The sequence below is a fragment of the Lepidochelys kempii genome, chromosome 8 (genome assembly GCF_965140265.1).
Source record: "Lepidochelys kempii isolate rLepKem1 chromosome 8, rLepKem1.hap2, whole genome shotgun sequence".
Lineage (NCBI taxonomy): Eukaryota > Metazoa > Chordata > Testudines > Cheloniidae > Lepidochelys > Lepidochelys kempii.
Genome location: NC_133263.1, coordinates 63,705,799 through 63,733,095, shown reverse-complemented (window position 1 = coordinate 63,733,095; position 27,297 = coordinate 63,705,799). Strand labels below are relative to the sequence as shown.

At 43.4% G+C, this 27,297-nt stretch overlaps 1 protein-coding gene across 3 annotated transcripts in view; it reads right to left on the bottom strand.

Moving 5' to 3' along the window:
* The window catches only part of LOC140915986 (complement factor H-like), an 86,226-nt gene that overhangs the window by 2,136 nt on the left and 56,793 nt on the right, over positions 1 to 27,297 (bottom strand). For all 3 annotated transcript variants that reach the window (XM_073356728.1, XM_073356729.1, XM_073356730.1), the window contains exons 19-22: positions 19,143 to 19,319; positions 6,197 to 6,373; positions 2,308 to 2,490; positions 633 to 833 (exon numbers count right to left, since the gene is read on the bottom strand). In XM_073356728.1, coding sequence (XP_073212829.1) covers positions 633 to 833; positions 2,308 to 2,490; positions 6,197 to 6,373; positions 19,143 to 19,319 — 738 coding nt within the window. The remainder of the gene's footprint in view (positions 1 to 632; positions 834 to 2,307; positions 2,491 to 6,196; positions 6,374 to 19,142; positions 19,320 to 27,297) is intronic.

Genomic DNA, 27,297 nt, shown 5'->3' with positions numbered 1-27,297 from the left:
ACATGGCCTAAATCTTTCTTCAGGCAGCAGCTACAAAGTATCTGGGCAGACTGAGAAGGCCAGCTGCAACACTCCCACTCTGGACCGGCAAGGCAGATAAATGAGGTGACAAGCAAACTGACTCCCATGGATCAGAAAGTTTCCTAGGAACTAGAGGAGATTAGGGGAGCTTTGCCTAACATGTAACCTGTTCACAGTGCTTGCTGAAGCAAGGATTTAGGAGCTAAAAATCAGCTTCAGAGGGATATCAAAGGAGTGCAGACCACAATGGAAGTGAGGAACTGGGTCAGCCAGAGAAGTTGGGTAAGCCTCGACATTTGCAAAGTTTTTCTGTCTTGTCTGTAACCCACAGAAGCCCAGATGGCAGAGGGTGATTGTCCCAAGTCAAGTAGTAGTGTGGTCACTTTGCTTGCAAGCTGCATCTCTTTACCTCCATTTGTCATGTCTATTTAGATTGCAAGAGGTCTGGGTCAGGATCCATGCTTTCCCATGAGTTTATATGGTATCATCACAATAGTGCCACTCTGCCATACATTTTTGTATTTTTAAACCCTAGAATTCCTCAGTAAAAATTAAGCCATCTTTTAGTCAGATGATTCACCAGTACTGTAGTTTAATTGGAGATTACTTACCTCTTTTCTTACATTTAGGATATGCTAATTTCCCCTCCATACACTCTACTCTAAATGCAGAAGATGTTGGATCCCTCATATATTCCCTTTTACAGACAAATTCAATAAAATCTCCACTTTCTGAATACAATTTAGTGGTCTCCCTCCATTTCAGCTCAAGATTGTTTTTTTCCATCTCTTCTGGGGATGCTGTACATGGCTCTGGAAAAATAAAAATGTAATGTCATTACGTACATGTGGGTCTATTATTGGAAATTTGATTCACTAACTGTATTGACACTGACCCTGTCCCCAAAAGCTTTACATAGTTAAATAAAACAGGGAAATATTTTCAGACAAGATTTGAAAAGTAAAGGAGAGATGGTATGGCTGAGAGAACACAAAGGAACTCTAGAGAAGGAGGCTTTCACACCAAACAGTGTGATATTGTGGGAAGGGACAGAGAGGAGACAGGGGCTAGATGAACAGAGAGAGAGAAGATTTGATTCCTTTTTACAATGTGGCCCCTTTGTGCCACTCAGCTAATTCAAATGGGCCACAACCTAACCATACCTGGCCAACAGAATACTCTTCACGTGGAAGGATGCTCTTTGCTGGCATAAAGCTAGCAAATCAGGCTCCCCATTGTCATCCCCCATCCCTTTTGTATAGGTGACATGGCAGGAGAGAAAGGGGACATGTCAAGTGATTCCCGATGTGTGAAGTCAGGTCCAGGACAAACCAGCCAACAAGATAAGTTCACCATAATTTAGGAACTACACAGAAGCAGTTGCACAGCTTTGGAATACTGCACCACAATATACTCCAGCCATTCTCTCATGAGGGCATGTCTACACTTACCAGTAGATCGACACTGCTGCAATCAATGCAACGAGTGTAGATTTAGGGGGTCTGATGAAGACACGCTAAATTGATGGGAGAGTGCACTCCCATCATTTTGTGTACTCCACCTCCCTGAGAAGCATAAGGGAAGTCGACGGGAGATGCTCTCCCGTCAACACAACACAGTGTAGCCACCACTCTAAGTGGATCTAACTACATCAATTTTAGTTACTGAAGTTGTGTAAGTTAGATCGATTTACCGTGATAGTGTAGACCAGGCTCACTCTGAGCATATGGAGGTTAGAAAGACACAGGTGTAGAGCAGACTACATTAGTTTTATGCTCTTAGAGCACCCTCTAGGCAAAAGCGGAATCCGCTGCTGCTCATGCCATCATCATGTCTACTCCTGGCACTAAAGAGCAATGACCAATATTCCTCATGCCATTCCGTAAATTACTGAATTGCAGTTCATAGCATCTACTCTAATTGAAAGCTTTTCAACTAAAAATATATTTGACTACATCTTTTCATTTACAGTAAACATTGGTTTATTGTAGTGGGTTTTTACAGCTTTTAACTGAGATATTATTTTGGGGGTACATTCTAAATACTTATAATGGCATGGCTGTTCACCATTTCCAGATCTTTTAAAAAAAAATCTGCAGTGATATCCCTAAAAAGAAGGAGAGTCTTCCCCTAACATATTCCTGTCTAAACCAGGAGTAACTCCATTCAGACTGATGGAATTAATGTGGTGTTACGCCAGTACATGTGACATCAGAATTGGGCTCATAATATGAAAAATATATACTCATCACAGTTCTTTTTCATATATTAGATTTCTGTACCTACCTAAGCAAACTGGTGGATCTGTCCATTGGCCAAACTCACAGCGAACAAATTGAAGTCCCCTCATTCTGTGTAAACTTTTGCATCTATAATCCACGGTTGAACCTGATTCATACACTGGCTGTGCAAAGGCAATGGTGTCTCCATTATCAATAACAGGTGGGGGCCCACACTTTCCAGCAGCCTCTAAAAGTAAGTATAGAAATAGAGAATATTTGCATCAGCAATTATTTACAGTAAATGCTGTAAGATCACAAACATTACACAACACCGCTATCAATATACTCTGGCAGAACTGGAAAAATCCCAAGGGAAATGTGAAAAAAGAATGAGCCTGATATTGGAACTGAACACAAAAGACTGAAAGTTTTAGCTTTATAGTTGAAGCAGCATGATATTTGTTTATTAACAACTAACACTATGGAACTGATGACAAAATAGGTAACTAGCTACTCCAGCTTTGTGAAGACCCAATTCCAGGTTGCTTTTCAAGCAGAGAATGTAGGTTAGTTTGAGATCTTTTGGGTCAATCATCTCTGCCCTACTAATCCCACCATTCTGCCTTAAACACTGACTAGCAGGGAAATGGAAAGTGAGAGGCTTTGGCCCAACTCCTCTCCTCCTCAGGCTCATGTGGACCAATCAACCTGCTTTTTATCACTGAGGAGTGCATCCATGTACAGTACCTACTCTCTCCATGACCATATTACCATGTAGAGTGTTGGATGCACCCAACACTTGTCTCAGACTATTGTGAATTATGACATTACCATAGTATCTAAATATTGATAGAAGAGCGAGATTGAGGATAAAATAATGATAAGAGGATGCACGCTAAATAGAAGTTGGGATAATACACACCAAAGGAGTGGAATATGAAACGCAGAATAACACTAGAGAGATAAATGGGTGTGAATAGTACAAAAAATGAGGGGAGAAAGGAAAGAATGAATCTGAGGACAGGAAAGCCTCTTGATGTCCCTATAATTGATGAACTCATAAATGTAGCTAAGCTTTGCCCTTTGGAAAGGTCCCTCAGTGAGGTGGATTTTAAAAGTAATTAATAGAGAAGCCAAACTCATAATCTGAAATGTACTTTCAAATGCCAGCTGCCATTTCCTCTCTCTGTTTCTCTTCTCATAGAAAGGGACTAGGATAAACAAGGTAAAATTTTGAAAACGCTAAGGCTACAAATTAACATGGGTAGTAAAAAAGCTTTACTTGTACTGATCTTATAATTTGACAGGTTTCCCTGAGCCCTTTTTTGCTTTATGACCTGCTTCTTTTGCCTTATGTCTCATCCCTAGATCTCATTTTTAGAATTGTGCATTTCTGGCACTGGTGGCCATTTTGAAAGAAAGTTTTGCCTTTCTATTTAATTTACTCTTATTAGATGCATTAGAATTAAAGAAATATGTTTCTTGCCCTTTCCTCATTTTGGCAAGAAAACATTTTATCTATTTAGTGCAATTCTAAATAAAGTCTAGTAAAAAAGTATGCAAAGTTTTAACAGAAAAATAGAGAGGCTAACATGCATCTCGAGAGAAAAATGAGTTTTACAGAAATCTTAGTAATGGCCAAATAAAGAAGTGTTAAGACACAGGTGAACATGAATATTCCTCACTCTTAGAGGAAAATATTTTTAATAGTACATTTCTATAGAAGAATATATAGAGAATTATTTTTACAAAAAAAATGTATGCAGTTAGTACAATTCTAAATAAAGTTGATTATACAATTCCACAAAGAATTATTGATGAATGATTAAATTAAGTAATGACTATTTAGAAATGCACTAACTGCATAAAAAGAATATATTCTACTAAAAGTACAGCATTCTATATATGTATTAACACTTCTCCTTTATGCCTCTATCATTAAGACTTTGTATAATTATTTAATGACTATTTAAAATACAGTAAATGCATAAGAATATTTTCAGCTAAAACTCTGATTTTATATATATTAACATTCCTCCCTTATTCCTCTGACCTTAAGGCTTTATTTAGAAATGTACTATCTGCATAAAAAATATTTTTGCTAAAATGAAATTAGGGCTGTCAATCACTGTTAACTCACACAAACAACTCAAAACAGATTAACTCAATTAAAAAAATTAATAGTGATTATTCGCAGATTCAATTGCCCCATTAAGCAATAATAGAATACCAATTTAAATGTATTATAAATATTTTGGATTTTTTTCTACATTTTCAAATATATTGATTTCAATTACAACACAGAATACAAAGTGTATGGTGATCACTTTATATTTTTATTATAAATATTTGCACTGTAAAAAGATAAACAAAAGAAATAGTATTTTTCAATTCACCTCATACAAGTACTGTAGTGCAATCTCTATCATGAACGTGCAACTTACAAATATAGATTTTTTTTGTTACATAACTGCACTCAAAAACAAAATAATGTAAAACTTTAGAGCCTACAAGTCCACTCAGTCCTACTTCTTATTCAGCCAATCGCTAAGACAAACAAGTTTGTTTACGTTTACGGGAGATAATGCTGCCTGCTTTTTATTTACAATGCCACCTGAAAGTGAGAAAAGGCATTCACATAGCACTGTTGTAGCTGGCATTGGAAGTTATTTACATGCCAGAAATGCTAAACTTTCATAGGCCCCTTCATGCTTCAACCACCATTCTAGAGGGCTGCTATTAAAACTAGGATTAATTGTGATGTTTTTAGTTTTGTGATTAATCGTGATTAATTTTTTCATTGTTTGACAGCCTTAGAAATAACGCATGTTAACATATATGTATTTCACAATTTTTTCTGCCATTACTACATTACATTGCCCTGAGGCTGAAGCAGAAAATGTGACAGAAGTTTCTGAAAGTCACGGATTCCATGACTTCTGTGATCTCCATGTCATAATCTTAGCCTTAGTCATAGTACCAATCAATGTAAACAATTGTTGCCGATTAGTATCTAGTTAGTTTTTAGAATCACAGTTTTGGCTTTCAGAAAAAGGTGCTGTTACTCTGCAGATTTTTTTTTAATATTCATATTCACCCAGACAGCCAATGAAATCCTGGTATGTCAAAAAAAATGAACCAGTAGAGTGACATCACTTTTTTTCTGGAAGCTTAATGATATGTGGTGTTATCCTGGTCCTACTGAAGTCAAACAAAGTTTTTTCCACTGACTTCAATGGAGTGGGCATTTCACTAATTGTCTCTTGTGTATTGTCTAGCTCATCTGGAAGTGGTAGTGAAACTGTGGTCCTAGAAAATACAAAAAAGAGCACCATCATGCAACCTTATTCACATTATGTTGTGGGTCAAATCCTGAAGGCCTAACATCAGACTAGTGAAATGCTGACAGACCCCGGTCATCGGCTGGCAGGATCAAACCTGGGACCTCAGGAGCTAAATGCATGAGCCTCTATGGCATGAGGTAAAAGCCATATGGCTCTTAGCTAAGGCTGTAGCAGACTCATTAATCTCTAAGTGGTCCCTGTGCCATGAGAGGGAAAGAGCACCACACCCAGGAGGTGTGTGGGTTTCACTAGGTACACTGAAGTCAATGTTAACTACTCAACATGAGTAGGGGTGGCAAAATTTGGCCCTCAGCCTTTACTCAGAAGTTACTCAGGCCAAACTCCCGTTGAAATCCACTGAGGATTTGCTTGAATAAGGAGCTGAGGGCCAGAGCCTATGTGAGAATTTTATCATTAACGCTCCACATGACCATTGCCAAGAACATCACAGACTAGAAATAGATTTGCTTTCTGGCTTTCGAGTGAGCATAAAATTGTGCATTAAAAGAAGAGATACAGGAAAGCAAACGCTTCTGAATGAGAGTGAAGTTTTTGATTCTAACAATATCATCACTAGTGGGCTATTTTAGAAATAGGAAAGTAAAATACCTCTGCATTCTGGTGGTTGGGACCACTTCCCTTGCTTACATGTTACCGTCAGAGACCCAATAAGGCTCAGACCTTGTGTACATCGATAACGCACCCTTTCGCCAGGGAAATACCTTCGCTGCTTAGCACCTAGAATCTTACCATAAAGAATCTCTGGTGCAGGTGCACATCTCATATCTGAAAAGACATATGAAAACACAGTCACTGACAAATTCCCATGAAGGACATCAGGTTAGCACTTATGGTATTCCATTAGTTGTATGAAAATTCTATTCAAATCCTCTAGTGATTAACCAGTCCTGTTTAACAGAACACTTTAAATTGTAGGGAGGTGACAAAAAGGCTATCCGATAGTGAATTGTTTTGTGTTAAGATTCATGGATGGGTTAAGATGCAAGTCAAACAAAATTATCAAGTTTCTGGAAAACATTTAATGCTTGACAAATCAATCTTTATTCTGTTTGTAACTTTCCAGCCAGCTCTCTACATATCATATTGTGCTCTTCCTCCCTAACTCACTCGGACTTTATGCTCTATGGCTGAGGTGGCTATGCCAACTAGACTCTACCAAGTTCTCCCACAGAAATAACAAGGGCAAAGCCGTGTAAGCTTCTTCAATAATTTCTTCTGTTCCCCTTCCAATCAAACATGGTAGGGCCTTCAGGACTCCAAATCCTTGACTCTCAGGTGACTAGCCAGAGGAAAGGAGTGTCTTTGCAGGAGCCACTTGCCTTTCCAGTTTTCATTCTGGCCCCTGACAACACAGCTCCAACATGTGCCCGACTAATGATTCTCAAATCCATGAGGAGACTTTGCAGAGTGTTAGTTGCCAGTGTCAGCTCTGATTAAATAATCATTGTAAAAAGAGCAGAGCGGAGCTGAGTTTCTCCCTTGGAGCATCAAATCATCATCCTCTTTTGACTGTTCTGTGTCAGTAGCACTGCTGGCTAGTAGAATGAGATACTGTTTATATATATTTACAGCCTCAGGATCAGCAAATGACCTACCTGCTTGACAGACTACCTCCTTTCCCAACAGATATTGGCACTGGAATCAGTGAAGGTCCTGGATCTGTGGCTGCACTGAATGCAAGGGCTTCACAAAATTGGCAGCTCTCCAAAAGCTAGGCAGTCCAACTTGGGCAGAGCAGGGCCAATATGACTTAGTGGAGAGGTGTATAAGCATATGCTGCACCTTCCCTGAAAGGACAAGCAGCTAAGGGTACAGGACAACTGTATTTGCATAGGTGAGAAGAGTCTTTCTTTTTGAGCTTCAGCCCTTAGCTGTTTAGTTCCTATTTCAATCTGGGTTGCAATAATGGGAAGGAGGTACAGACAGCAATTTCAGCAACTGGATGGGGGGGAAATATTACCATTTAGCTAAATGCACTGTATCTCCTGGCCAGCTGGCAGAAAACAATTGATGGGAAGCAGGGCTCAAATTGGGTTGTGTCACAGTCAGCACTTTTTTGGGGGGGAGGGAAGGGTTATTTTATATGCTTCACACTCTGAGATTTCACATGGAAAACTAAAGTAAAGATCGTGAGGAAAACCATAAAAATAACTGAATGAGTGTAACTGATGCCAAGATGCCTGCCTGGTTCTGCGCTTAGCTTGGAACAATATTCCTAAGTGGGGTGAATACCTTGTGAATCTAAATGGGGTTGGCTCAGATGTCCAACTATTTCACTGGTGATCAAAGCAGGTAAAATAACCAAAAGAGTATCACAGAACTGTACAGTCAACAGAGAATGGATGGCATTTAGGAGATAGCCACCGCTTTCTCCCCCCTCAACTTCTAAGCCCTAATTCTGGGGTCAGAAGGATTCTTTCCTGACTCTAATGGCTCTTGCTGCAGACTCATGCAGACATCACAAAACCAGTTATGTTCAGTTGAATATTTTCAAAACCATGCAGACTAGAACCAATATGTTTTAATGAAGGTTGAGTTTCTGATGTCAACATAGGACCCTGAGAGCCAGAGAGTAGGTTCCTTAACCCAGCCCTGTAGGCTCTTAACCTGTAGAGTAGGTTCTTAACCCAGCCCTGCCCAAAGGTATATGAAAACCACACTGTGAGGCAATCCTGTTTTGAGCATCTGCAGAATCTCCTGAGAGTAACATCTCGCCTTGGTGTACCAAGAAAGTAGAGATTAAGAGAGTACCACCAACTCCCCAACCCCCAGCTTGAGTCACAGTGAAAGGGTGGGACTGACTCCTGCATAAAACTCCCAGAAGGGGATAAAAATGTAAAATACAAAGAGCAATATTATCTGAATCAGGTCACTACAGCTACTCATGGTTTGGTTCAGCTAGTAAAATGGCTGCCAACATACTAGCAATATACTATGGTATGAGTTCCAGCAATGATAATGTGCAAGAAGCATACTCAGGGAGTCCAGACACCAGATGGGGTCTACACTATTTGGTGAAGTTTGCTCTCAGTTCTGGCCACAAGTTGGCAGACCAAAACCAAATGCTTCTTAGTAAGATAAAGTTGGACAGTAGGGATGTGATAAATCTACTTTGGTTGGGTAGCCAAATATCAAACAACTGTTTGTATTTAACTGTTCCTCAGTTCCAGAGAGGCCAGCACTCCCAGAAGGAAAGAGACAGCATGAAGAACTATGGCTGACCACTTAATCGGTCCAAAGATTCCAGGCAGTGCAGCATAAGGAACTGCAAGACATATCCTCACTAAGTATATGTAGCATTAGTTCATGAGTATTCACTCAGGTCCTGCAGAATGCAAAATAGGAGGAAGTTACTCACTTTGTGCAGTAACAATGGTAATTCAAGATGTGTGTCCCTATGGATGCTCCACTGTAGGTGTATCTGCGCCTTTGCGCCTCTATTCAGAGATTTTTGGTAGCAGTGTCCATTAGGCATACATTGAGTGTCCAGATGGGGTGGGATCTGAGTTACTACAGATCATTCTTTCCTGGATATCTGGCTGGTGAATCTTGCCCACATGCTCAGGGTTCAGCTGATTGCCATATTTGGGGTCGGGAAGGAATTTTCCTCCAGGGCAGACTGGAAGAGGCCCTGGGGGTTTTTCACCTTCCTCTGCAGCATGGGGCATGGGTCTCTTGCTGGATGATTCTCTGCACCTTGAAGTCTTTAAACCATGATTTGATGACTTCAATAGCTCAGACATAGGTGAGAGGTTTATTGCAGGAGTGGGTGGGTGAGATTCTGTGGCCTGCATTGTGCAGGAGGTCAGCCAAGATGATCATAATGGTCCCTTCTGACCTTAATATCTATGAGTATATGCGTCTGTGAGCCAGCACATGTTTTCTCCCTCCCTCATGGTCTGCCTTGAGGCTACCTAGCACTGCGCTGGCGAACCCCGCTCAGTTCCTTCTCTACTGCAGATCCCTTATGGAGAACTCTGAAGTAGAGGGGAGGGAGCATCCATTGGGGGACACATCTCGAAGAACCATCATTACTCCACAAGATGAGTAACTTCTTCTTTGAGTAGTGTCTCTATGGATGCTCCACTGTAGGTGACTCCCAAGCAGTACCCACCACGACTGGAGGTTGGGACTTTGGAGTGGAGTCTATTACTACAAAGAGTACTGCGGAGCCAAAGATGGCATCAGAGACTGCATTTCCAGTGATCACATAATGTTCTGCGAAAGTGCTGGCAGAGGCCCAAGTTGCTGTTCTGCAGATTTCCAAGATTTGTGACCGAGGTAGAAATTGACCTCATGGAGTGCATACGGACTCCGGATGGAGGCAGCAGGTTGCTCCCCTGATAACAGCGATTAATGAAACCAGAGACCCATTTGGATAGTCTTTGAACCGATATTGCTGAGTGTTTGGATCTTTCCGTGAGTGAAAGGAAGAGTTATGGGGACTTCCTGAAGTCCTTAGCTCTGTCCCAGTAGAGGGGTAGTGCTCTTCTAACATCTAGCATATGCAGAAGCGCCTCCCTGATGTCACAATGTAGTTTTGGGGAAAAAACAGGAAAATGGATCTGTTGATCCATATTCATATATGGAAAGCAAAGGCAGCTTTAGGGAGAAATTTGGCATGTGGCCTCAGAGTTACTTTGACTTTAAAAAAGACCATGTATGGTGAGTGTGCCATCAGGGCTGCTATTTCTCCTGTGTGCCTAGCTGAGGTGATACAATTAGAAATGCTGCCTTCATACAGGGGTGGCGAGTTGTATGGGCCTGTGGTGCCCGGGCTCCAGCAAATTCAGGGCCCAGGAGGCCTGCCTCCGCCAGTGATCGGGGCCAGGTCTCCTGCTCTGAGTGTCCCTGCCTGCCCTGGGGAGCAGGGGGCTGCCCCCTGGAGCTCTGCGCTGCGCTCCCTCACTGGCTGCTGCCGGCTACAAGGGAGTGGCACCAGGGGCAGGCTGAGGCAGCTGCTTCGCCAGAGGAGGGGAGGAGGTGCATGGCATCCCCCCTCCACACACACCCCAGCAGGCGACTCCGAGTCGGCTCCGGGGGGGGAGGGGGCTTATCCTGGTTGGACCTCCTAAGCAGCAGCCGGCCAGTGGGGAGAGGGCTAGGGGGAGTCCTCTCTGGTCCCCAGCTCTGAGGCTGCCTGCTTGCTGCACCACAAACTCCTCATCCCCAGCCCCATGCCCTGCACCTGCCTCCTTCTGTCCCAGCCCAGAGCCCGCACCCAGCACCCAAACCTGCTCCCGCACCCAGCACCCCAAACCCCCTGTCCCAGCCCAGAGCCTGCACCCAGCACCCAAACTCCATCCCAGAGCTCACACCCCTCCCGCACCCAAACTTTCTCACAGAGCCCGCACCTAAACTCCCTCCCGCACCTAAACTCCCTCCCGCACCTAAACTCCCTCCCAGAGCCTTAGGCAGGTGTGGTGGGTTGGGACTTGAACCCATTCTGGGCACCATCAAAAATTATACAAACCTGTCGCCCCTACATGGACAGATGTAAGAGAGAGCAAGTTGCCATGGGCTCAAAGGGAGGTCTAATCAAAGCCCTGAGAACTAGATTAAGATCCCAGGCTGAAGTAGGTGGTCTCATGTGGGAAGAGATTCCCAATGCCCTTAAGGAATCTATGTATCAGCAGGTGATCAAACACTGAGTATCCATCTACTTGGTGTTGGAAACCATTTTTGATGTGAGATGTACCTTAAGGGAGCTGAGTGAGAGTTTTGACCTCTTGAGGTCTAAAATGTCGTGTAAAATAAGAGAGGGGAAGATGAAGTTGGGTCTATGTGCTTATAATGACAACACACTTGGAATCATTTCCATTTTTTAGGTACGTACATCGAGTGGTCAACTTTCAGCTGTGTAGAAACATATCTTTCACCTTGTCAGAGCATTCTGCCTCTAAGCCTTGGATCCAAGAAGGAGCCAAGCCTGGAGACAGATGACCTGCAGGTTGGGATGAAGGATCAGCCCATTGTTTTGAGAGAGCAGGTAAGGAATGGGTCAAAGAGGAACTGGAGAACATATTGCCATCTGTGTCAGGTAAGGGAACCAGACTTGTCTTGGCCAGGAGGCGGCAATCAGGATAACTCTCCCTTTGTCTCATTGAATTTTCAACAGTACCTTGGATAGAAGAGGAAACCAGGGAAAGGCATACAAGAGGTTCCCATCATATGGGAGGAAGAGGGCATCTCCCAGTGAATGTTTCTCCGGACTGGCCCTGCAGCAATAACAAGGACATTTCTTGTTTCGGTAAGTAGCGAAGAGATCCATAGTCGGGGTTCCCCAAAGGGCAAATATATTTTGAAGCACCTCTGAGTTCAGTTGCCCTTCGTGGTCGTGAGAAAAATTCCAACTGAGACTGTCAGCTGTCAAGTTCTGTATCCCTGGTACATAGACAGCTGAGATAAGCACATTGTGATGGATGCATCAATTCCAAAGTTTGAGTGCTTCAGTGCAGAGGGAGGGACATCTGGCACTCCCCTGGTGATTTATGTAAAACATATAGGCCATATTGTCCATCATGACCTTAGTGTGGGTGTTCTTGATGGAAGGCAGAAAGTGTGCACAGGCATTTCTGACAGCTCTTAGTTCCAAACATTGATATGGAGGATCACTTCTGTGAAAGGCCACTTGTGCACTGAACCTTGTGGTTGTATAGGTGAGCTCCCCAGCCTATTAGGGAGACATCTATTGTTAGAGTCAGCATCAGTGGCAGTTGCACGAATGGAATGCCTGCTCGGATATTGGATGGGTCTTTCCACCAATCCAGGGAGTGCTTTACTGTGAAGGGTAGTGATAACAGTTTGGTTAGTCTGTCCCTGTTAGAGGACTAGACAGATGTGAGCTGCATCTAAAGACACTTCATGAACATCTGGGCATTTGGAATGACAAAGGTGCGTGCTGTCATATGACCTAGCAGCTGCAGGCAGTTCCTAGCTGATGTTTGGGGCTGGTCTGGACTGTCTCTATGAGACTTGTAAGGGTGGTAAGTCTGTGTAGTGGGAGGAATGCTCTCACTTGTACTGCATTGAGGTTGGCACTGATAAACTCCAGTCGCTGTACTGGGTTTAGTGTGCTGCTATGATGGAGAGAAGGCTGGAGAATACCCTGAGTGGAACAGCCTATACTGATAAAGGTCCTACCCAAAGGTAAGCCATAGGAATCTCCTGTATGACAGTTATATCGAGATATGGAAGTAGGCATTGTGTAGCTCAAGGGCCAGAAATCAATCTCTTTGCTCTAGAGCTGGAATAATGGCTGCTAACATGACCATCTTGAACTTCTGTGCCTTCCCATATTTGTTTAATGCCCTTAGATCTAGAATGGGCCTCCAACTCCCTTCGCCTTGGGGATCAGGAAATAATGGGAGTAAAACCGCTTGCTCCTGAGTTGTGCCAGGACTGGTTCTATGGCCCCTAGGCATAACAAATGATCTATTTCCTGATGAAGTAGGTTCTGTTGAAAAGGGTGCCTGAAGGAGGATGGGGAAGGAAAGTTGGGGGAGGGATGTGAATTGAATGGCATAACCCTTCGGAATAATCTTCAGGACCTATCTGTCAGAGGTGATATTCTCCCAACGGCTGTGAAAGAGGGCCAGGTGACTTCTGAAGGGGAGTAACAGATGTGCATATGGCTGCTGATGTTGCAAGGTGTAATTGTTCAGGACCTTGACTAACCCATCAAAAGTGCTTAGAGGCGGTCTGAGAGGTCGCGGATTGGAGTGCTGACTGATTCCCTTTTTGAGCTCTGGTCCTCTTATGCTGTGGCTCGTAACATGCTGAGATGGTAGGTTTTGAGGACATGTGCTGTGGCTGAGAGCTATATCTTCTCTTCTGTTCTGCAATGTAGATTCCTGGGGAGTGTAATAAATATGGCCCAGAATCCTTCAAGGTGTGGAGAGAAGAATCTGTTTTCTCCACGAAGAGCTTGGACCCTTCAAACTGGAGATCTTCTTTGGACAACCCAGAAAGTTGTAGCTAAGAAGCCTGCCTCATTACCACTGTCATGGAGACCAAACGAGCCACTATATCAGTTACGTGCAGTGCCATCTATAGTACCATTATGGCCATTAACTGACCCTCTCTGACAATGGCCTGAAACTGCTCCTTTTGCATCTCCAGTAAACTTTCCAGAAACACATTGAGTTTCCCATAATTAATAAAATCATGTTTGGCCAGGACAGCTTGGTAATTTGTGACTCTAAACTGTAATGTTGCCAACAAATATGCAATCCTTCCAATCCCGATCGGATGGGGTTGACTTGGCATGATGTTGCTTGCCTCATGCATTAACTGCATCCATTACATAGAGTTGGGTTGTGGATTTTGAAACAGGGAGTATGCCTCTTTGGTAGGGATGTAGTATTTTTTGTCAGCTCTCTCGCTGGTTGTTGCAATGGAGGCTGGTGTCTGCCAGACAACTTTGGCAGGATCTAGAATCGGCTTATTAATTGGGAGGGTAATTCTGGATGAAGAGAAGGTGTACAGAATATGCACCAGCTTGTGATGTGTATCTGCCACCTCCTGTAAGGGAATGTGCATCTCATAAGCCACCCTCTTGGTATGACCCTGACAGTTTTTAAAATGATCACCTATTGATGGAGGGGTCATTACACCCTCATCTGGTGGAGATGAGGAGAAGTTTGCTGGAGGAGTAGCTTCCCCTTTGAACCCTTCTTCCTGTTCTGAAAAAGCTTCCTCCTCCCCTGGCTCAGGAGCTCTGGACAGCAGGGCTGTAGGAGACAGTCTGCTGGACTCTCTCCGAGAGACACTGGACAGCTGTGATGTCTACGTCACCTAAAGATCCCAATATGGCCATGGAGATGGGGGAAGGGCATGGGCAGTGGGGTTACCCCAGGGGCCAATACCACAATTGTGGGTCAGCTCGATGGAGTTGAGAAGTCCCCTTGTATTGTGGCCGTGGGTCACGATGAGGGGCCAGGGAAATGACCTCCTCCTTGTCACTGTCAGACTCATCACTGGATAAGAGCGATGACTGGGGTATTGGTGATACATGGCCTGGTGCCGAGAGCGATTCCGGGCACTGGGATGTGCTTGGTATCGGAGCCCCAGTATCAAGTAATGGGGATTGCTGTTCTTCCTCAATTGTCAGGGTACCGGAGCTCATGCGATATCATGGGCTCGCTTGGCACTGCAGAGGATTGTCAGTGGTATGTTATCAGTACCAATGGTTGAGAAGGTGCAGAGCACTCCCTAGATGGGAGTTTTGTTGCACCTGGTACCGAAGGTTTTCTCAGTGCTGCTGTTTTAGAGATGGTATGGTAATTGTCTTTCTCCGTGGAGGGGGGGGCAGTATTGCTGACTTAGAACCTTAGCCCCTGGCATCATAGTGGAGACCCCCTTTCGGGTACTGTGCTTCAGCGCTGCTGGTGCCGTGGGTATCAAGGTGGTTGCACTGGGGAACTCGGGCTGGCCATCCACTCGGAGCCCTTTTTATGAGCCTTTAGAGGGGGAGTCTGCTGGTTTTTTTCACAACTCTATCCCCTGTGAAGTTAAAGGCTCTGGGGATGATCCAGAGTTGGCACCGGAGTCCCCTGGAGACTGAAGTGTCTTCTCCATAAGGAGGAGTTTTAACTTCAGTTTCCAGTTCCTGCAATACCGCAGCTCTAGCTGGTGGCAGAGGGATCATTTCCGAGGGATATGGGACTCTCCCTGGCACCAGACACAGTGAGACTGTTTGGCTATTAAAGGAATCAATTCCTTGCAGGAGAGGCATCTCTTGAAGCTGGAAGAGCCAGGCATGCCCCTGCAGGGGGGCTATCGCTCTCTAGCAGTGAGGGATGCCGAAGAAATTGTCTTTTCTTCCTCTTCTTCTTTTCCTCTCTCTCTCTCTCTCTCTCTCTCTCTCTTTAAGTGAATTTTTTTTAAAAAGAATGTCTTCTAAATGCTCTGGGGGAGGGGAGAATCACCCCAGACAGGGAAGTAAACAAATTCTTTTTCTTTTTTAATCCCAATGGGGTAAAAGGGAAATGCTAACTATTAAGGAGAAGAAAAGAAACAAAAACAGTACTATTTATGGTTATGATGCAGATAAGGAAGGGACAACCGCTTTCTCCATTTGAGGACAAAGGCAATTGAGAAGGAACTGAGGGGGCCTCACTCCTCCAGTGCTAGATAGCCTTGAGGCAGACCATGAGGGAGGAAGAGCCTATGTGTGGGCTCAACAGACACTGCTACCAAAAATCTCCTATTAGGGGCACAGCTACACCTACAGTGGAGCACCTATAGGGACACTATTTGAAGAACCAGCACCAGTTTGTGTGGATTATAGAGAATCATAGAATATCAGAGTTGGAAGGGACCTCAGGAGGTCATCTAGTCCAACCTCCTGCTCAAAAGCAGGACCGATCCCCAATTAAATCATCCCAGCCAGGGCTTTGTCAAGCCTGACCGTAAAAACCTCTAAGGAAGGAGATTTCACCACCTCCCTAGGTAACGCATTCCAGTGTTTCACCACCCTCCTAGTGAAAAAGTTTTTCCTAATATCCAACCTAAACCTCCCCCACTGCAACTTGAGACCATTACTCCTCGTTCTGTTATCAGCTACCACTGAGAACAGTCTAGATCCATCCTCTTTGGAACCCCCTTTCAGGTAGTTGAAAGCAGCTATCAAATCCCCCCTCATTCTTCTCTTCCGCAGACTAAACAATCCAAGTTCCCTCAGCCTCTCCTCATAAGTCATGTGTTCCAGTCCCCTAATAATTTTTGTTGCCCTCCGCTGGACATTTTCCAATTTTTCCACATCCTCCTTGTAGTGTGGGGCCCAAAACTGGACACAGTACTCCAGATGAGGCCTCACCAATGTTGAATAGAGGGGAACGATCACTTCCCTCGATCTGCTGGCAATGCCCCTACGTATACATCCCAAAATGCCATTGGCCTTCTTGGCAACAAGGGCACACTGTTGACTTATATCCAGCTTCTCGTCCACTGTAACCCCTAGATCCTTTTCTGCAGAACTGCTGCCGAGCCATTCGCTCCCTAGTCTGTAGCGGTGCATGGGGTTCTTCCGTCCTAAGTGCAGGACTCTGCACTTGTCCTTGTTGAACCTCATCAGATTTCTTTTGGCCCATCCTCTAATATGTCTAGGGCCCTCTGTACCCTATCCCTACCCTCCAGCGTATCTACCTCTCCTCCCAGTTTAGTGTCATCTGCAAACTTGCTGAGGGTGCAATCCACACCATCCTCCAGATCATTTATGAAGATATTGAACAAAACCGGCCCGAGGACCGACCCTTGGGGCACTCCACTTGTCACCGGCTGCCAACTAGACCTGGAGCCATTGATCACTACCCGTTGAGCCCGACAATCTAGCCAACTTTCTATCCACCTTATAGATTATCCTGAACCAACTCAGTTTGTATTCCTAGAGAGGTGGTTACCCTTTTCATAAATTTTTGGTACATTTTATAATCATCAAGGTCCCGGGAAGATGATTCTGAAACAGGAGCCTCATCTGTAAATAATGAGGAAGTGCTGAGTGAAAGGATTAGTGTCAATCTGCTCTACTGTCTGCTGAACATCAGGAGGGTCAGAAACTGGAGGGATAATCTCTTTCAGCTGCTGGGTACCAGTGCTGGTACACAGAATGGTAATAGGTAGAGAATGGCACTTTGATTGAGACCCAGCAGAATGCTGACTATCAGAAGATGACCTGGAGTCTGGAGAAACCACTCAGATTCCAGAAAGTCCACTTCTGTACTTCATGCAGAACCACGCCCAACTCCAAAGGAAGCTACGCCTCAGTCTGCTCCTGTAAAAGTCATGGTGCCAGGGCTTTGACCTGCACAAATAGGAATAAGGAGATGCTTAAGATCTTCTGTAATGAGATTCCAATATTTAGGATCCCACTTCTAGTTTCAAGAAGATCCAGCATTGGAATGCCAAGCTGGCAAGGTATTGTGTGGAGCAGATGGGTTGTGAGACCTTAACCAACATAAGATGGAGAGTACCAGAGGAAGCATCTGGGGCTTTCCTGATGAAGGGACCTGCTGGACAATAGAACTTCAAGACTCTGGCACTACTTACAAAGGCTCAGTTCCCAATGGCACTGAATTTGTCAGTGCCAAGGAGGATGCCAGTACTATGGTTTGAGGTATACGCAGAGCCTGGACATTGTCCTGCACGAATGGTAATCCAGCAGCAACAGGCACAAAATATCACTGGCTGATGCGTACAACTCAGGTGTTGTAGATACCAAAACAGTAACATGCATCGCAGCAGAAGTCTATGCTGTTGAACATCTCGGCCAAGAAGTCTATGCTGTTGAATGTCTTGACTGGCTATGAGGTGTTGGAGTCGACAACTTTGCGTTGCTCGAATGTGGAAATACTGGGAAGAGCCTCACAGGTGCTGGCTTAGCTCTAACCTCACTAGTGGTCTTTTGAAGAAGACGACAATGAAGACGATGATGAATTTTTCTGGATGAAGAGGCTGAGGTGCTGGATGACTTCTGCTGCTTGCATGGTACTGGCGATAGAGAATGATGTCTTCTCCCTGGCTCTTTTTGACATGTGGAGGCCACCAATTCTGGTGGCGTGCTTAGAGAGTCGAATCTGAATCCCTGTATGGTCAAGTGGCTGAGTTCCAAATGGGGACATAATGCTGCTTCCACCAGGACATCTCAAAGTAAAACTGCCCTCAACTTCTTTGACCTGGTTTTAAATCCCCTACAAATAGGGTACTTATGCCTAATGTATCCTTCCCACTTCAAGCAGTGGGCGTGAGAATCAGTGTCTGTCATAGATTTGCTACAGTCAACAACACTTAAATCCCAAGGTTTAAGACATGCCCTGGTACTGAAAATAAAACTCGAAGAAAAACAAGAAGATATTTGAAAATTAGTGCCACTATCTAAACTACAGCTATACTAAACCATTTACAGTGAAAGAATGCTAAAAAGATTTCTAATGGGAAAGTGTGAGAGAAACTCACACTGTTCATCTAGGGGTGGCAAGAGAAACTGAGAAGGTGAAGGCAGCTCTGCCCATTTATGCCCTTAGCTACAAGCATCAGTGTGCAGCAAAAGTACACCTTGACAGGTACCACTATGGGAATATGTTCTCTGGCTTTGATGAACTAGTGCACACACAACCAAGGTGGAATGGACAGGTGCAAGCACTTCAAGACACAGGGACTATAGTGGATCACAAATTGAATGAGTAAAAAGTGTGATGCTGTTGTGGAAACGGCAAATGTCATTCTGGGAAGTATTAACAGGAATGTCATATGTAAAACAAGAAAGGAAAAGTTCCACCTTAACTATTGTCTACATAGTTAGAAAGTTAAGTCCCAAATCAGGTTACTTTTTTTCGAGGTTGTGGAATCCTCATCATTGGAGGTTTTAAGAACAGGTTACCTTTCAGGAATTATCTAGGTATACTTAATCCTAAATCAATGCAGGGGGATGGACTAGTCGATCTTTCAAGTTCCCTTCCAGCCCTATGATTGTATGTTCCCAGCTCACTAAAGTGCACCTGGTCTTACTTGTTTTAATTAAAATACAAACTCCTACCTTTGCAAATTGGTGGTTGTGACCATTCTCCACCTTCACAAGTTACATAATTCAATCCCATACTTTCAAATCCTTCCTGACATTTATATTGCACTCTAGCACCAGGCAGATACCTTCTCTCCTCATTATTTATAATATCAGCTTTGGCAACTGCAGGTGGAGTGCTACATCTTGCATCTGAAAAGGGAGAGAGACAAATAAACATACTAGTAGTGAAAAACTCTATTAATGTAATATCTTATTTTCATGAAATATGTTATGTTGCAATAAATGAAGGTTATTTGCTTCTAATCAAAGTTCTTTGAGATATTGGAAGTTCTCTGCATATTCGCACATGTGGGGTATTGTGCTGCCTAATTATGCTTAATGGTTGAACCTTCTCCAAGCAGCATCTTTTAAAGTGCTTATGCACACTCCTTCTATCCCTTCCCTCTCTGTTTCTGAACATTCTGAGGATGAAGATACATAAGGGGTCATGGCACACTCTATCACCTCAGTTCCTTTCACTGCCAACCAGAAGTACAGCGCAAAAGGACTCGGGGAAAGTGGGTGTGAAGTGTGAATATGAATAGCCATTTCAGAAAACTCTGTTTTACAAGTAACCTTCATTTCTTCTTCCAGTGGCTCTTCATATTCCCACTTATGGGTAGTTTGAAAAGCAATGAGGAAAATAAACTGGAGGACATCACAGAGCACTGCTCTACCAAATCTAGTATCTGCCCTAGAAGCCAAATTGAGAATATAGTGATTAGTAAAAGTGTGCACAGAAGTCCATGTTGCAACCCTGCCAATTGCAAGAAAAGGGACTTGCTTAAGGCAAGCAAAAAAGACACTACCACAGCTCTAGTGGAATGAGATCAAAGTATCCTAGATACAAGAATTTGTTAACATGTAACATTCAACAATTCATTATTTAATCCATCTAGAAATAGTCTAGAGAGACACAGTCTGACCCCCGAGACTTTTAGCATGAAACATGAATAACCTAGATTATTTTCAAAACCTTTTTGCTTTATTTAAATAATATGCAAGAGCTCTTCTTAAATCCAAAGTTCATAAAACAGATTTTCCCTTCTTAGCATGTGGCCTTGGAAAAAATGTCAGGAAATTAATTATCTGACTTATGTGAAATTCAGAAAGTCATTTTGGCAAAAGTCTGGGATAAAGGCTAAGAACCACCTTAACTTTATGAAAAGACTTAAAGTGGGCATCACCATCAAGGCATTGAATTCACTCAGCCTTCTGGCTGATGCCATGGTAATAATGATTGCTGCCTTAAATATTAAAAATAAAAAACACTCAGCCAAGGGTTCAAAGGGTGGTTTCATAAATGTAGATAAAACCAGCTTAAGACTCCAAGAAGGGACAGGATCCCTCAAAGAGCATACATATTAGATACCTTCCTTCTCAAATTTATTATCCATATTATGCACCAACTGTAATCTACTATCAAGCAAAATATGGTAAGCTATAATAGCTGAAAAATGAACTTTCAAAGATGAGTTAGATAACCCTTCAGTTTTTAAGTATATTAAATCTTCCATACCTTGTGTTGTGGATGATGAGACAGGAAAATCAGATTTTTTCCTGCATCCAAGCCACAAATCTGGACTATTTCAAATAAGACCAATGACTTCAAACTGTAAACTGACTCAAATGAGACTCCCTCCTCCTCCTCGTCTTCCATTATTTGATACATTTGAATTTCCCCTCATTGATGGTGAAGGGGGAATTGAACTGGACTCCTCAGAGGATAACTGCTCTGACTGACCACCACCACCAGTCCAGAAGGCAGGCTGACTAGTGTTAGAACATTGTTCAGATTTGGCCTGTAGACCTGGGACATCCAATGCTGCATTGGTCTTATTTTGAGATGCACAAATGGAGTCTTACAAGTAGTCACCACCATGAGACCCAGGAAGAAAATTATTTTCTGAGTTTGACATATTTTAATGTTTAAAACATTGCGCTGTTTTTTAAAAAAATCTGTTCTCTGGTAAGAAGATTTTTCACTGCTGCTGTGTGCACTAAGGAGCACATGAATAAAATTATGTGAGTTGGGTAGAGATTTGACTTTTTGACATTCAGATTTAGCTCCACGTTCAACAACCAATCATCCAAATATGTAAACAAAAATATCCTGTTTTCTCAAATGTGATGCTACAACAGAGGGGCATTTCATAAATACTCTTGGTACCGTGGACAGGCCAAATGCGAAGACCTTGTATGGGAAATGGCGTCCTGACACCAATAAGTGAAAATACTTTCAATGACTGTGTCAGATAGAAATATGAAAATATTTGTCCTTTAAATTGAGAGTCGCAAACCAATCCACAGCTGAAAGTGAAGGGATTATGGAGGCCAGAGTTAACATATGGAATCAAAACATCCAAATGTACTTGCTCAGATTTCTGAAATCTAAAATTGGATGACACTAGCCAGTCTTTTTTCTGCACCTGAAAGTATCTTTAATAAAATCCCTGTTCAGATACCTCATTGCAGCTGTTAAGGAAAAGTTAGCACATGTGACTCCATTTTGGTTTGGGGCCCACCATTGTTTAAATGCCAGCACATCATACACCAGGAGGAGTAATCCTTAGATATTGAATCCCTGTGAAAATCCTCCTCCTTGTCTCCAGCCTGCCTTGACTCCCAGTATCTGGTTTTTGTCAGTCTCTAACTCCCTGTCTCTTGGCCTTGATGTGAGGCCTCCCATCCTGATAATAAAAGTTACTGATGCATAGCTTTAGGACCATGCTGTGTAATTAACATACTGATATAGCACGAGGAATGCACCAAGCAGGGATAGGTGGTAGATAAGACAAGGGTTTGTTTATTGGCTAAGGTTTCCGATGCACGAGGGCAACATGCTTTGCTAAAAAGTATATAACCTTTGTATAATCTGCATTCAGGGTCCCCTCCTGGCTAGCAGGGGGGCACCACGCTCGAGCGTAATAAACTTAGTGTCTTTTGGGAACTCTGCAGTTGTGGACTTTGTTTCTGTGCCTCAGCCTAGATTCGAACTGTGCGTGACCTATCAGGTATAATTTGCAGCACTGGTGTGCGTGTCCTATCAGGTGTAATTCGTAGCACTTATGTGCGTGTCCTACCAGGTGTAATTCGTAGCACTTGTGTGCATGTCCTATCAGGTGTAATTCGCAGCACTTATGTGCGTGTCCTATCAGGTGTAATTCGCAGCACTTGTGGGCGTGTCCTACCAGGTGTAATTCGTAACAGTTTTGGCGACCACGAAGGGACTCTAGGCTCACCCCAACAAGCGAGACTACACTCCTCCTCTCGGACAGCTCCAGCCGGCACAGGGTGAGTTCACCTTTGAGAACTCCGAGGAGGGGGGTTGTGAGCCGTCGCTTAGGCGATAAGGTGGCACATTTTGTGTTCTTTTGGTAGCCCATTATAGGTTCTGGGCAGAGTGTAAGTAAGGGGACCCCTTTGGCTGAAATTCTCAAGAATTGGGAGAATATTTCTGGCACCCATGGGTTAGGCAGAAAAAAGCTGTTATTTTATGTAAGGTTGAGTGGCCAGCACGAACAACTCAAACATCTGTTGAATGGCCACCGGATGGGTCCTTTGCTGGGGATACATTAACAGTGCTTAAAAGGAGGCTGGAGGACAAAGCTCCAGCCCAGATGGATTATTGGTATGTATGGGACAACTGGGCTTATGCGCATGCAGAAGGACATCCTCTTTCCTCCTCCTTTTCTTATTCATCTCAGGGGTCTCCAGCCCCGCTCTGTGCTATGCCTGCTTCTGCCCCTCCTCCGGCTTACCCTCGGCTTTCTGACTTATGCCTGTCACCTCCTTGCTTGCCAATTAGCCGTGCTTTCTGTCCAGGTGACAAGCCTCATGTGGGGAGGACTCGGGTAGCCCTTGTAAGTAAAATATTTTAAAAAAAGAGACCAGGAGGGCTGGGGGCTAGTTAAGAAGCCCACCCTCCTTGTTAATTTGGTAGTGAAACAAAGCTGGTGCTCATGGAAGGGACAGTTCAAAGAAAAAAAACAGGATCGGGCCCAAGCGGGCAGGCAACAGATAGAGAGATTGGAAAACAGGTTGAAAACTTAAAGGTCATAGTAAAAAAAGAAGAGTAAATAATTACAGGAATGAAAAACGTAAATCCCGGAATAATACTTAAAATGGTAAAATCTAAGTAATTGGGTGTCGTTTTGAAAAATAAGCAAGTAATTTAAAAAAAAAAAGTAAAAAGTTAACTCTTTAGTTGCTGGAAAGAATTAAGCAGTTAAACTTTGTAAAATACTGAAAAGAAAAAAAAATGCTTGGTTTCTTTGCAGCCATTTTGGAAAAAAATGGGCCCTTTTCCAAAGAAATGCAATTATACAGTGCTACTTAATTAATATCGTATTAGGTTCCAAGAGGCTACAATAGGTGGTGTCTTCCTTTTCAGGTCGCTGTGTGTTTGACAGCAGGAGTTAAAAGTAAAAGGCAATCAAAAGTCTGGTAAAGTTTATTGTGCCCTTTTTAAAGTAAGAATCTTTAACCTGTGGATCCAAAAGCAAGCCGGAAAGCATTTATTTTTTATGTAAATTACCTAACTAATAAGGTAGAGGCCACTGAAACCTGGACTGCCTATAAAACAAATACAAGAAAATATGGGTAATTCCTCTGTTTTGCCTGCAATTAACAAGGGTATTTGTATAAAAAGAAAATATTTTAAGCAATGACTGACTGCCCAAAAGGGGTAGATCTGTGTTTTATTTTTGTCTTTCAGAAACTCAGAGAAAACTGATGCCAGCTAAAAAGCAATTCAACATCTCATGAATTTACTGGCACAATAGAAATTCTGTTCTGTGTTCTATGTCCTGTCTTGTGGTGTTTGTCTTGTGGCCAGAATTGCTGTGTTTAATTTTTCATAGGACAGTTTAGTTTAAAACTAAATAGAAGGGTTAAATCAAAATGCAGATACTTGTTTTATTCAACTTGCAATACAAAGTGTTTGGATAATATCAAAAATGTGATATACTAAAGTTTAATACATTTGCTTAAGTAAAAAAAAAAAATTAATTGGCCAGATCTTTTAATTAAAAAAATTGTTGTTAAAATTTGCACACCAACAGTCTTTGGAAGCAAGGACATCAAAGGTTAACCCACTCCCCATATTATACATGAGATCTTTCTGGCTACCTCACATTTCTAGCCAGAGGGCTGGGGAGGGAAAAAAGCTATTGGACACCAGAAGTTGTACCAAGTGGACTCCTCAAAAGTGGGTGTGCTTGTCCTGGCTTGTTGCTCCAAAGCTCTGTAATAAAGTCATTTTCCTAGAAGGGTATATGTGGCATACATTATACAATAAGACTAAAGTGCTGTATAATGGGCAATGTACATGTGTTCCTTTTTAAACAAAAATGTATAAGTAAAAGGTAAAAGTTTTCTTTGCAGGTTAATAAAAGCCAAGAAGGGGAAAAAAAATAAAACGAAGGACAAGCTAATTCAACGCTGTAGCTGGCAGGCTTGGCAGGCTCGGTCCAAAGATAAGACACTGGCCTGCCCAAGGACACTACTCACAGCTAGGATTTGGCTAACAGCCAAGAAAGAGGGGGGCTTAAATGTGCCCAAACAGCTGTGAGATCTGCAACACACTGCCAGACATTAATGAAATGTGTTAGGTCTCTGTATTTACAGGTAAAAGAAGTCCTGCTTCAAGAATCCTGAGCAAACCTGCCATTTGTTAAAACCAGGTGACTGAGTCTACATAAAGGTCCCTCGACAAAATACTACTCTGGCCCCATGCTGAAAAGGCCCTTATTAAGTCCTGCTAACTACCAACACCGCTGTGAAGTGCCAAGGACTGACTGCCTAGACCCATGCTTCTTACTGCAAAAAGACCCCTCCACCTCGAGGTGACTTCACTTCGACTACTGATCACTCTGTCCCTCCTTCTGGGTTTTTTTTTCTTTCCTCCTTTTAAACAGCAAAAAAAAAACCAAAAAAAAACCAAGGTGAAGTGCTAGTAACCTCTCCCTTGTCCACTGACAAAGCTAACCTGCATTCAGTATTTGCTAAAGAAACCAAAGCACTACAGGGTGACGTGCTAGTAACCTCTCCCCTGTATAATGCAAAACCATGCCTGTTCCAAGAGAGAAGGAACGCCTGCTCTGCTAAAACCACCAAAATCCAAAGATTCCTAACTGCAAAAGACACTGAAAATTGGCCCTGATGGCAAAGACGGAGCATTGTACATTGGCAGGGAGAAAGTTGCAGAATGTATTCTTGGAAATGTGAAGTAAAGTGGTGGGGTGGGTTTATTCCAGAGGCTGGAACTGTGCTTGTAGGCAAGTATAAATACCAAAAACGCCTTACAGCAACGAACATTACTCCCACCATCTGCCACCACTCCTTTGCAGGTAAAGGTTCCTGGATCCATCATAGCTACGTTAAGTTGGTGCTGGGACCCCCACCTGACCCTGACAAGCCATTGGATGAGCCACTTCACGAATGAACACCACGACCAACCCATGGACTAAGCTTTCCAGCTACTGGGACCTTCACAGCCCACCAGGACTTTTTGTGTTCCTGTTTATTGGACTTACATTGGGGGTAGTGTTTTTTGTATAGTACAGGGGAGGATGTCGACATTGGTATGGTTTGCCTGGGAGGGGTTCTCTCCCTATTCCCAAGTCCAGTACAAGGATGGGAGGGCAATAGCTTCTTGAATTTAACCCGTGCTATCAAACAGGGTGTAAATCGAACGCAGTGTTGGATTTGTATTCGTACCCCCACATATTTAGGTCAGGGCGTCCCGTTGGTAGGGGTACCTATCCCCCTTAATCGAACACTCCAAGCTAAGCTATGGGCAAACACTATATTTAACTGGAATGTTACAATCCAAATATGGTTTATTGATATGGTGGCCCAGAGTAATTATGCTTTATGTGTGTCACGATGTAAGGGCATAGAAAATACAGTTTTTGTAGGGAATTTTGTAGGGTGCAAGGACACCACTCAAATCAGCTCTGGTGCGGGAGGCCCCTCTACCTACTCCAGAACCCCGTGGCCAGTCCCCGAGGGGTCTGGCTGGTATTGGTTATGCAATCACACAGCCTATAAGGTTCTCCCAGCAGGATGGTGTGGTCCATGTACCTTAGGGGCTATAGTACCCGCCGTGACAGTACACCAGAACCTGACCCGGGGAGAGATCCGCAATCTAGTATGGAGGGACCGACGAAGTATTCCTTTAAACCCCCTTTCTTATCGGCCCAAAGGCTTTCGCTCCTTTGTGCGTTGGTTTCTGCCATGGTTGGGAGTAAGCGAGCTGGAAAAAGCTATAGTTAACATTTCAGCTGCTTTGGAACTAATGGCAAATGCTACTGCAAACGCTCTCTCTGCCCTTCAAATTGAAGTCACCCAGCTATCCCAAACGACATTGCAAAACCACCTAGCCCTGGATTATCTCCTTGCAAATCAGGGCGGGGTTTGTGCTCTGGTCAATTCAAGCTGTTGTGTATTTGTAAATCAGCACCATAGGATGGAAACTGACATCCACATCCTCAAGCAACAGGCAGCCCTATTCCACCACCTCAGCCTCGACACTACCAAAGCCGGATTCCAGGAGGTCTGGGACTGGCTCATCTCATGGCTACCGGATGTGGGGACTTGGGGACGGCGTATTTTGTATTTACTTTTTTTGACTGTTATTGTTTTTGCGTTATTTTTTGTATGCCTACAATGCTGCAGTATGTGCTGTCGGCAGCTGCTAACCCTGCAGCGTGGTTACTCAGCCCTGATATAGCTTACTGACGTACAAAAAAAAAAGGGAGGACTGTTAAGGAAAAGTTAGCACATGTGACTCCATTTTGGTTTGGGGCCCACCATTGTTTAAATGCCAGCACATCATACACCAGGAGGAGTAATCCTTAGATATTGAATCCCTGTGAAAATCCTCCTCCTTGTCTCCAGCCTGCCTTGACTCCCAGTATCTGGTTTTTGTCAGTCTCTAACTCCCTGTCTCTTGGCCTTGATGTGAGGCCTCCCATCCTGATAATAAAAGTTACTGATGCATAGCTTTAGGACCATGCTGTGTAATTAACATACTGATATAGCACGAGGAATGCACCAAGCAGGGATAGGTGGTAGATAAGACAAGGGTTTGTTTATTGGCTAAGGTTTCCGATGCACGAGGGCA